The 12641-nt window shown below is 39.0% G+C and overlaps 1 protein-coding gene across 2 annotated transcripts in view; it reads left to right on the plus strand.

Moving 5' to 3' along the window:
* The first annotated feature begins 9811 nt into the window (after positions 1 to 9811).
* The window catches only part of LRRC36 (leucine rich repeat containing 36), a 29506-nt gene continuing 26676 nt past the window's right edge, over positions 9812 to 12641 (plus strand). The window contains exon 1 of one of the 2 annotated variants that reach the window (XM_045533495.1): positions 9812 to 10056. In XM_045533495.1, the coding sequence (XP_045389451.1) occupies positions 9932 to 10056 (125 nt within the window). In that variant the 5' untranslated portion in view covers positions 9812 to 9931. The remainder of the gene's footprint in view (positions 10057 to 12641) is intronic. The other variant, XM_045533494.1, reaches the window with a different exon arrangement.

Below are 12641 nucleotides of genomic sequence, written 5' to 3' on the forward strand. Positions count from 1 at the left end.
CGCCCCTGAGGGCGCGGCGGCGCGGGGGCAGGGGCGGGGCCTGCGGCCGTGGGCGGGGCCTGGTGGGCCGGGTGGCCGCGCGGGCCGCGGCAGGTGAGCGGCGGGCGGGGATGGCGGAGCAGTGGGATCTGGATGAGGAGAGCATCCGCCGCCTGGGGGCGCTGAGCCTGGAGCAGCCGGGTAGGGCCAGGCCGGAGGGCCCGGGCCGGGAACGTAGGGACAGTCAGAGACTGAGGGAAGGAAACTGAGGTGGAGGCAGGGGAACCGCGGAGGAGCGGTGCCTGAGGCTGAGGAGCGGTAACTTGAGGCAGAAGGGTTACGCTGAGGTGGAGGTGGAGGAACGAGGAACTGAGGGAGAGGAGGGGAGTGTGAAGTAGAGGAGGAGAAACGGGATTAACAGGGGACGCTGAGGTAGTGACAGAACTGGACGGAGTAAAGTCTGAACTAGTGGAAGGAAACAGCCTCAAGGGGGCATCGGTGGGAGAAGGAAGCGCTGCGAAGGGCGGTGTGATAGGATGTGCTGTTGAGGAGGCACGAGGGGCGTTACTTCTGGCAGTTTCTGAAGCCTCCTACCCAGGGGGGCTTTTCCTAGTTGAGGTGAAATGGGAAAGGAGGCTCCTTTATCAGCCCCGTTCATCGTCCGGTCTCCACTTCAAGAACTTGGCCATTTCTTTGATCCATCTGGTTGTGTAGCTTCCTTAAAAGGAGAGACTTAGAAAGTGTCTGATGTGAAAGGAATAGCAGCCGATCTCTCAAGCCACTTAGTCAGTGCCCCAGCCCTGACTTCATCCTTAGTAAAACTGGTCAGGTGACTGCTGACCCCCTCCTTGGACCCGGGGGTCTGACCCGCGTATCTTGCTTGCTGAGTGTCTGAGGAGTGAAAAAGTTGGGAAAGTTACCGGCATTCCTAATTCAACTTTCACCCTCCCCAAATTTACTGTATATCATTATTGCCAGGCCCTGTGATAAGTGCTTTACCTGCATTATTTAATCCCCCTGACAAGTCTATCAGGCACATGCTGTTATTGTTCCCGTTTTACAGATCAGTAAATTGAGGTTTAGACTCTTGCCTAAGGTTACACAGCTAGTGAAGTGATGCGCCTGGGATTGTTAATCCAGGACTCTGATTCCAGAGCCTACGCTGTAACCATAGCAAAAAGCTGCCTTTCTTGCTTCCTCTACTTTTCATTTGTGAAATAACTTGCTTTTATTTTATTTGTAATTTTATTTAAAAATTATTTGTCAAAATACTTACCCAAATTGGTTGATGCTAACAACAGTCAAACATTACATGGGTGAATAAGGAGGTTACTAATCTTTCCTTCCACTTGGAAACTAATTTCCCACTCCTCCCAGCCCAAGACAACCACTAATCTGCTTTCTGTCTCTATGGATTTGCCTCTTCTGGATATTTCATATAAATGGAATTACATAATATGTGGGCTTTTCTGTCTGGCCCCTTTGACTTAGCATGTTATTTTCAAGTTTCATTCATGTTTTAGCGTGTATCAATACTTCATTCCTTTTTTAATATTAATAGACTTTATCTTTTAGAGCAGTTTTAGGTTTACAGAGAAATTGAGCATAAAGTACAGAGAGTTACCATATACTCTTCCCCTCCTTGTACCTCTCCCATACCCCACCAGCTTCCCTTATTATTGATATCTTGCATTATTGTGGTACATTTGCTACAATTTATGAACCAATATTGATACATTATTATTAACTAAAGCCTGTTGTTTACACTAGGACTTATTCTTTTTTACAGTATTTTTATTTTTAATTTTAAAATTTTTTTGTAGAGACAGGGTCTCACTATGTTGCCTAGGCTGATCTCAAACTCCTGGCCTCAAGTGATCCTCCCAGCTTGGCTTCCCAAAGTGCTGGGATTACAGGCATGAGCCACCACACTGGGCCAGGGCTCACTCTTTGTGTTGTACAGTTCTATGGGTTTTGACAAATATATAATATCATGTGTCCACCATTATAATAACAAACAGAATAGTTTCACTACCCCCAAAATTCCCTGTACCCCATCTATTTAGTCCTCCCTCACCCCCAAACCGGATATCAATTTGTTGATATCTGACAACCACTGATCTTTTTACTATTGTCTTTTTCAGAATGTCATATAGTTGGAACATATAGTATGTAAGTTTTTCAGACTGACTGCTTTCACTTAGCAAAATGTGTTTAAGGCTCCTCCATGTCTTTCCATGGCTCGATAGCTCATTTCTTTTTCTTTTCTTTTCTTTTCTTTTTTTTTCCCTCGCTCTGTTGCCTGGGCCAGAGTGCAGTGGCATCATCACAGCTCACTGCAACATCAAACTCCTAGGCTCAAGCAATTGTCCTGCCTCAGCCTCCTGAGTATTTGGAACTACATCTGGCTAATTTTTCTATTTTTGTAGAGATGGGGTCTCACTCTTGCTCAGGATGGTCTCAAACTCCTGGCCTCAAGCAATCTTCCCACCTTGGCCTCCCAGAGTGCTAGCTAGGATTATAGGTGGGAACCACTACACCTGGCCTAGCTCATTTCTTTTTATTGCTGAATAATATTCTACTTTGTGGGTATGCCATAGTTTGTTTATCCACTTACCTATTGAAGAACATCTTGGTTGCTTCCAAGTTTAGGGCATAATGAATAAAGTTGCTGTAAACATCCATGTGCAGGTTTTTGTGTTGGCAAAAAGTTTCAATTCATCTGAGTAAATGCCAATGGATTTACTATATCATATGGTTAAATTGTGTTTAGCTTTGTAAAAAACTGCCAAGTTGTCTTCTAGCATGGCTGCACCATTTTGCATTGCCACCAGCAATGAATGAGAGTTCATGTTGTCCCACATCCTCACCAGCATTTAGCATTGTCAAAGTTTTGGATTTGGCCATTCTAATAAATGTGTAATGGTATTTCCTTGTTTTAATTTTTAATTTCCTAATTATGGTGTTGAGCATTTTTTTCATGTTTGCCATCTGTTATATCTTCTTTGGTGAAGTTGTTCAGGTCTTTGCCCATTATTTAATTGGGTTGTTTCTTGTCTTATTATTTAGTTTAAGAGTTCTTTGTATGTCTTAGATACCAGTCCTTTATCAGATAATGTGTTTTGCAAACATTTTCTGCATTCTGTGGTTTGTCTTTTCATTTTCCTTATCATGTCTTTTGCAGAACAGAAACTTTAAACTTTAACGAAGTCTTACTTGTCAAGTTTTTCTTTTATGGATCATGCTTTTGGTGTTGTATTAAAAATTCATTGCTAAAGCCAAGGTCACCTAGATTTTCTCCTGTGTTATCTTCCAGAAGTGTTATAAATTTGTGTTTTACATTTAGGTCTGTGATCTATTTTGAGTTAATTTTTTTTTTTTTTTTTTGAGACAGAGTCTCACTTTGTTGCCCGGGCTAGAGTGAGTGCCGTGGCATCAGCCTAGCTCACAGCAACCTCAGACTCCTGGGCTTAAGCGATCCTACTGCCTCAGCCTCCCGAGTAGCTGGGACTACAGGCATGAGCCACCATGCCCGGCTAATTTTTTTGTATATATATTTTTAGTTGGCCAGATAATTTCTTTCTATTTTTAGTAGAGACGGGGTCTCACTCTTGCTCAGGCTGGTCTCGAACTCCTGACCTCGAGCGATCCACCCGCCTCGACCTCCCAGAGCTAGGATTACAGGCGTGAGCCACCGCGCCCGGCCTATTTTGAGTTAATTTTTGTGAAAGCTTTAAGGTCTGTCTCTAAGTCTGTGAGGTTTTTTTTTTTTTTTTTGCATGTGGCTGTCAAGTTGTTGAAAGATTATTTTTTCCATTGCATTACTTTTGTTCCTTTGACTATATTTGTGGGTCTATTTCTGGGCTCTCAATTCTGTTCCATTCATCTTTTTGTCTTTCTTCCTCCCAGTACCACACTGTCTTGATTACTATAGCTTTGTAGTATAATTTGAAGTTGGGTAGTATCAGTTCTCTGACTTTGCTTTTTTTCTTCAATGTTGTATTGGCTACTCTGGGTCTTTTGCCTTTCCATATACAGTTTAGAATTAATTTGTTGGTATCTATAAAATAACTTGCTGAGACACTATCATTTCTTTTTATGGCTAAGTAATATTCTATCTTATGAATATACCACATTTTGTTTATATATTCTATATATATTATATATTATATAATATGATATATTCATCTGTTGATGGACATTTGGGTTGTTTCCATCTTTGGGATATTGTGAATAAAGTTGCTATGAACAACTGTGTATGAGTTTTTGTTTGAACGTTTGTTTTCCATTTCTTTTGGCTACATGCCTAGGAGTAGATTGCTGTGTCATAGGGTAATTCTATATTTAACTTATTGAAAAACTGCCAAACTGCTTTTTGTAATGGCTATACCACTTTACATTCCCTCCAGTGATGTATGAGTATTCTCATTTCTCTACATCCTCACCAATATTAACAATTTTCCATTGTTTTAAAATTATTAATATTATTATTATTATTATAGCCATCCTAGTGGGTGTGAAGTGGTATGTTATTGTGGTTTTGATTTGCATTTCCCTAACAACTAATAATATTGAACATCTTGTCCTAGGCTTTTTGGCCATTTGTATGTCTTCTTTGGGGAAATGTCTATTCAAATCTTTTCAGTGCTGTTAGTTTAGTTGACTTTCCTCTACTTCTTTCCTTATGTGCACACACACATTCTTTGAAATGTAGTTACACATACAAAAAATCGTATTTTTCCCCCTCTTAATGTCTTGGAGATCTTTCCATATGAGCCTCTACAATTCTACTTTATTTCTTTTAATGACTGCATAATAATAATTAACACTTATATAGCACTTACCATGTGCCAGGCACTGTTCTAAGTTTTGTATATATGTTAATTCCATCGTTACAAGATCTTATTAGTTAAGTACTGCTGTTATCCCCATTTTACAGATGAGGAAACTTAATGCACAGAGAGGTTAAGTGTCTTATATGAGGGAACAGATCTAGTACATTGTTCTTTGTATCAACGTACTATTATTTAGGCTGTCTAGTTCTACTTTTCTACTCTTGAACCTTTAACAGTATTCTTTTTCTTTTTTTATTTAAAAAATCTTTTTTTTTTTTTTGGTATTTTACCTTGCAGCTTCAGCTCAAAAGATATATATATTTTTTAATATCTTAAAGCCTTTCTGAAATTGACATCCTTGTGCTACATATCCTGGCAAAATTTTGTGAGTATTATCTATAGGGCTAAATTCTAGAAGCGGGGTTGCTGAATTTCTTTCTTTTCTTTCTTTCTTTTTTAAGACAGGATCTTGCTATGTTGCCCAAGTTGGTCTTGAACTCCTGAACTCAAGTGATCCTCCCTCCTCAGCCTCCCAAAGTTTTGGGATTACAGGCATGAGCCACCACACTCAGCCTAAATTTCTTTTTGAATTTTGTTTTGAGAACTTTTAGAGACTTGTACTACATCCTTCAGGGTAATTACAAAAACCCAAGAACTCTGTAAAACTAAGGTTTGGTGTTACTGTCTTAGGACATAATGCCGCTTTTAAAAAGAGAGTCTCATCTTATAAACCTTGGATGTAGGGCCTTTCACAGTTGGGATATGGGAGGAAGGAAGGCCTACTTTCACTGACTCTGCTGTTTATCCAAGCAGAGATCATAATATAACTACTGATGATCTCTTTTCAGAACTGGTGGAGTCTCTTTCATTGCAGGGATCATATGCTGGAAAAATCCATTCCATTGGTGATGCCTTCAGAAATTTTAAAAATCTTCGATCCTTAGATTTATCAAGGAATTTGATCACTAGCCTAAAGGTAAGTTCTATATTCCATGATCAGCCAGGTCAGCCCAGTTTTTTTTTTTCATGGGAAGAAATAAGAGATAGATAATGTCAGCCTAGGGAATATAGGGTTTTCCTTTAAAATGCTTCCCAACTAAATTTTATTATTCACTATAAAATTCTTTCAACTCTGCTCTATGTTTAAAATTATTTATTACAAAATATTGGGGAGAAATTCCTTTTACAATCAGAGAAAACTGTATTAAGCTATCACTGCCTAAAGCAATAGTATACATTTTAATGTATATAAAAAAATTTATGAGGAGCACTTGTAAAAGTACAGATTCTTAGTCCCTACCCTCAGAGTAGATCCGATTTAGTAGGTCTGGGGTGGGTTGACGACATACCCAGAGGATTCTGATGATGGTAGTACTTGGAACACACATGGAGACACACTGGCCTGTGTTGTTACAGCAGATTTTTTCTAGGAGGAGGAGGAAAGGGAGGTCTTGGTATAAAAGAACAATTTCCAGGTCAGGGGGTGGTAGAGCAGAGGGCAGAATAGGAAACCAGGAGGGAGCAGGCGTGAGCTGAGTGCATGTGGATTAGCAAACACACACAAAGAGTTCTACGAATATAAGTACGCACACACAGAGATGTAAGTTTTGTTTTCTTTGTGGTAGACCCCCAAATAGTGTTTCTTCCACATGTTCCCATTTTGCCCTAGCTATGCACCTGTCTTGGCAAAGCCCTTCTATGCAAGACTGAAAGTGACAAAGACTTACAGATGCCATCCGGGATTAGTTAACAAACTCCTGGATTATTCTGCCAATTTTGTACTTCTTAAGAGATACTTGTTCAACAACACTATCCAGACCCAATCTCGAGGTTTAGCTAAGGGCCCTAAAAGAGGAAGCCCACGCAAGATCAAATTTCCAACTAGGACTCTAAAACCAGCAACTCCAGGTTGAACTAGGTCTTTAGACTATTTTTTAGCAGCCATTTATATTTGACCCATCAGTTTCAGAAAGTACTAGTTCAGATTTACTTAGGCCTCCTCTTTCATATGTATATTTGTTCTTTTTCAGGCTAAAAAATTAAGTGAACATTGTTGTAATTTGTTTTTATATTTCCTTTCTTTCCAATTCTGTAAAATGGGTGAAAAACTAATGTGAAGATTAATCAAATTAACATATTTAATAAAAATAACATATATGACTCCTGTTACAGTGTTTGGCATATAGGAAGCACTCGGTAAATGTTAGTTTTCTGTATATATTTTGCATGTATGGTTTATCTGAATATATTCATCTCTATGAGCTCTGAATCACTTTGATTAATTTTTCCTTGGAGGAAAATGTTTTGTGAATATTTCTAGTGTAAATTTGGGGAATACATGAATTCATGCCAACTGGGAAAAGTGAGAGAGGATAGAAACTGTTTCCTTGACTTTTACACTGAGAAACATTGAAAGATTACTTGAGCTGGGCATTAGATACATTAAAGAATGTGCTAATGGTGTACTGCCCTGAGAATGGGGCCAAAGGCACAGATAATTATTCCTAACCACTGACCCATTAACAATATAGACTTTGGCCAGGTGCAGTGGCTAACACCTGTAATCCTACCACTGTGGGAAGCCCAAGCGAGAGGATCACTTGAGGCCAGAAGTTCGAGACCAGCCTAGGCAACATAGTGAGACCCTGTCTCTACAAAACATAAAAAAAATTATCCAGGTGTGGTATGCATCTGTAGTTCCAGTTACTCAGGAGGTTGAGGCAGGAGAATTACTCGAGCCCAGGAGTTGGAGGCAGTGAGCTATGATGATGCCACTGCACGCTAACCTGGGCAACAGAGTGAGTCCTGTTTCAAAACAAAAGTATGTGATTGCACATAAATGTATATGTTTTTAAATTGGCCTGAAAAAAGAATTTTTTTTGAGACAGAGTCTCGCTGGGTGACAACCCAGGCTAGAGTGCTGTGGCGTCAGCCTAGCTCAAAGCAACCTCAAACTCCTGGGCTCCAGTGATCCTCCTGCCTCAGCCTCCTGAGTAGCTGGGATTACAGGCACACACCACTGTGCCCAGCTAATTGTTTCTATTTTTAGTAGAGATGGGGTCTCACTCTTGCTCAGGCTGGTCTCAAATTCCTGAGCTCAAGCAATCCTCCCACCTCGGCCTCCCAGAGTGCTAGGATTACAGGCATGAGCCACCACGCTGGGCCAATGTCCTGAAATTTAGTGTTGAGCAAAAGCAAACTAGCTAAATATATGAAAGTTAATTAAATCGTTTCAGTAGAGGTTTCAGCAGAGGAGGAAAATTGTGTCTTTTCCTTTCAAGTTTCCCAGTCCCGATTGTACTGTTGCCAGTTAAGTAGAGCAGTGGGGTTGCTAAATCTACAGAAAGAGAACTGAACAAGGAAAAACATTTCTACTAAGGAGAACTAACTGATTGGATGGAGAGCTTGCATGGTGGCAGTAACTCTGAAGAGGAAAACAAGGGCAGGAGGGTCCTAGTCTGGCCCAGGAGGGAGGACTTGAGATAGCATTGTTTTGTTTCCCCAGATAGTCCTTTGAGACTGTAAACCAGGCATTGAGATACAAGGACACACCATACACACACACACACACACACACACACACACACACACACACACACACACACACACACACCCTTTCTTTCTTTCTTTTTTATTTTTTATTTACCATGCCTTTTTCCCCCAGAACCAGCTCTTTTCCCTACCTCCCTTCCTTTTGTAAATTGAGATACTTACAGGGTCAGAAGAGTGGTTGGGGGCAGGGTAAGAGAATACTAAAGTGGCTTGACGTTGCTACCACTGGAAAGGATTGGATTAGATTGGGAGAATGATTGGGGAGCCAACAAACATAGAGAATTGACTGCAGATATTTGAATGTCAGATTTTGTAAGGAAGGAAATGTGATATATATGTGAATTATTTAATATATAGAACACCCAGTGCATATGGTCTTATTCTCATGCAACTAAATGGGAGTTCCAACCGTGCCTTTCTCATGAGTACTTTGGGTAACATGTTTAAGGATAAAGAGTAATAGATATATTTCCTTCTTTATCTGTGAGGTTCCCAGTCCTCACTAACATACAGTTTCATTATGTGATTTTTTTTCTTTGCAGGGCATCCAGTATTTATGTTCACTCCAAGACCTGAATTTATATTATAACAACATTCCTTCATTAGTGGAAGTGTCCCGCCTACAGCCTTTACCCTTCCTCAAAGAACTAGATTTGAGACTTAATCCTGTTGTAAGGAAAGATACAGATTATAGGCTCTTTGCTGTATACACGCTACAAACTCTGGAGAAACTGGGTGAGACCCTCCTTCTCTGTTCCTTTCCCCAGAATCTTACTTTAAATCAGCTGCCTCTTTTTTTTTTTTTTTTGGTCATTTTTCTTTCTCAGTTTGAATCTGGACTTCATAGCTGCCTCTTAACTTTTTGGATGTTGGCCCATAGTGTGCACTGGCAGGATATATTTGTTTATTAGTCAATATTTATGTAACTCTTTTGGTTGGCAGGATGTATGACTAGTCCTTTTATTGTTTATTGAATGACAATCTATGATTTTATCAGTTACTTCCAGCTTTAGTTGTCTTCAGTTGATGGTTTCACCACCACTTCCTCCTCTACACAAAATTTCCAGATTGAGAATTATTTTTCCAGGTGCCCCAACTTTGCAACTTTATTAGCACTGGAAAACTAACACAACAATTCTTTGGGGCTTAGTTGGCAAGGAACAAGAAACATTCGTTTAAATAAGCTCGTCTATATTTCCTTGTAATTTTATTGTTGTGTATACATTTCTTATTGATACAAAATTGGATTTCACATGGCCCCAGGAAAAGTCATCATAGGGAAACTAAGTGAACTCTTTCAGAAAATGGTGTGACTGTCAGCCCTCACATTAGGCCATTGGGTTGTGTGCTGTCCAAGCTCTACTTTCCTGAAGGGGTAGTTACAACTGTGTGGCAGTTGTTGCTATGGTTCCTTATAGTCTCCCTGAGTTACTGCTTGCTCCAGTGACAACATAATAGCATTATTTTGTGAGCTGTCTCTAACACGCAAAGGTGAGACTGGCCTTTAGTTTTTCCTCTGTGAATTTGGTTTTCTGACCCACTGCTGGTTACTCCAAGCAAGAAACATGCTCAGACCACGGTTTTTGCCTCCAGATGACCGAACTGTACGTGAAAGTGAGAGAAAAGCTGCCAAGCTACATTTTAGTCAGTTGGGCAACAGTGAAAATTTTCTTTTAGAGGTGGAAAAAAGGTAAGAAGATTCTTTACAAAAAAATTTTTAGTTTGGTTCTGGACATAGGTCATAGTGAATTCCTACTTAACTTTCTTCATTTTCCAGCAGAAATCTTTCACAAGTTGTAAAAATCCTCAGATCAGGAAGAAAAGTATCTATTCAGCATACTGAGATTTATCTGGGATGAGAAACTGGCCCTCAGTGGGTACTTTCCTGTTTTCTTGAACTGTTGGGTCTGCTTTGGATATAATTGTTGTAAATTCTCTAAAGTTGTTTTTTATAGCTTATAGTTAGGGATACTATGAGATAACTTAGCCATCTAAATGCTTATCAGCACTTTCTTGGTAGAGTTATCAATCAGTTCATGGTCTTTTCCTATTGAATTAGGAGGATTACATTACCATTGGCAAGATTGTTAGAGTTAAATTTGTTAAAGGAAGAGAAGGAAAGCATGTCTCTACAAGACAAAAAGTAAACAGACCTTGAGGCTCTAAGGCTCTGAATGGCATATCTTTCCATTTCTTGTTACTAAAATCCTATCAAAAGAAAATACCATTTTCTTCTACCCCAAAACCCATGCTTTAAAAAAAAGTAGGATTATTGTTTTTGAAAAACAGCTAGAAGTCCATTACAATTAAATAATACAGAAAAGCACACTGAAAAAAGTCATAAATTCACTCTATATCCTGCTACTGAGAGTTAACTACTAGTAACATTTGGTATATATCCTTCCAGTCATCTGTGTGCTATAGACACATATAGAGGTATCTTAGTATTTTTTTCTGATGACAAAAGTAATAGATGCTTATCGTTGAGAGTTTGAAAACTCCACAATAAAACCCACAAGGAATAAAATAAGTAACTCATAATCCCACTACCCAGAAAGAAACACTAATTATATTATGATAAATATCCTTTTAGTCTTTGGAGTGTGTGTGATTGTATGTGTATGTTTTGTGTCTATAAAAATATGTGTGTATATATAATATTTTATAGTAATCTTTCTCTACATACCATTTTTAATGTAACAAGCTATCATGAACATATCACCACAACATTCTTATATTCTTCTCCAGAATAAGTCTTTGTTTGTTTACTTGTTTATTGCCTTTCTTCCCACCACTAGAAAATAAGCTCCATGAGAACAAGAATATTGTTTATCTTGTTTATTACAGTATCCCTAGTGCCTAGAACAGTGTCTGGAACATGGAGGTGCTAAGAAATAATTTGTTGAATAATGAATGAATGAAATCCATACCTGTTGGCCTAGGATCCTTCTCTTTTCCAGTAACTGCCTATCCCTGCTCTGATCCATTTATAGCGTAGTGCTCTGATTTATAATGAAGACTTCAGAGAACATCCTTAGCTTCCTATTTTTTTCTTCGTTCTCTATTTTTTAAAATCAGGTTTATTGAGGTTAGTTTACATAGAATAAAATTCTGCTATAGACAGAATGGAATGTTTCTAAAAAATTATTTGTGCAAATATTTTGTAGGTTAATGCCTATTTTAAATGCATTGGGGTACCCTATTTACTATAGAAATACAGAGATGGATTAATGTGCAACTGAATAAACTTTCTAGTAAGACAAATAATTAATTCCATCATTTATCTGTTTAGTTACCATATAGTGATTGTAAAACCAGAGGCAAAATGTTACCCAAGTACCCAGTATTAACATTAATGTCTTACAAACTCTCTAACCTTGGGTGAAATTTTTTAAGCCTTTCTAAGTCTAAGTCCCCCCACCTATAAAATGGATATAATAGCTAACGGGAGGAGGGGCTTTTATGATTAGATCAGTGATTGTAAAGAACCTGGCACATAGTCTAGGCTTCCTGTACTTACTGTACTTCTCAAAGTACCTAACTCAATCAAGTGCAGGCACTTGCCTTTCTTGTCTGTTTTTATAACTAATGGCTATCGTTGTCTGTGCTGCAATTCTTGGCAGCAGAACCTTCCTTTCTGTGTCCTAATCATGAGTGTTCTAATTCAAAAGAAACTATCTTACTGCCTCAATTGTTCAGACTTAAGTTTGTGTCAAGAAACAGAATAAGTTCTGAATTTTCTAGATTTTACACTTTAAAAGCTGAACTATAGTGTTCTTCTCTCATACTTCCCAGCATAAATATTATGACTTTTAAAAAATATGACTTTAACGGAAATATTTATGAAACGTAATTAAATTAATATATTCTAGAGCATGTGAAGAAAAAAATATGATCACCATGAACGGTTCTTTTTGTTTGTTTTTTTGAGACAGAGTCTCACTCTGTCACCCTGGGTAGAGTGCAGTGGTGTCATCATAGCTCACTGCAACCTCAAACTCCTGAGCTCAAGCAATCTTCCTGCCTCAGCCTCCTGAGTAGCTGGGACTACAGATATGCACCACAATGCCCAGCTAATTTTTTCGTTTTTAGTAGAGAAGGGGGTCTCACTCTCCCTTAGGCTAGTCTCAAACTCCTGAGCTCAAGTGATTCTCCTGCCTCAGCCTCCCAGAGTGCTAGGATTACAAGCGTGAGCCACCATGCCCAGCCCATGAACTGTTTTCTAAACAGCATTTACTGGTGATCTCAGAAGCCTTCTTTTGAGTTTTAAATAAA

The sequence above is a fragment of the Lemur catta genome, chromosome 20 (assembly GCF_020740605.2).
Source record: "Lemur catta isolate mLemCat1 chromosome 20, mLemCat1.pri, whole genome shotgun sequence".
In the NCBI taxonomy this organism is placed as follows: Eukaryota; Metazoa; Chordata; class Mammalia; order Primates; family Lemuridae; genus Lemur; species Lemur catta.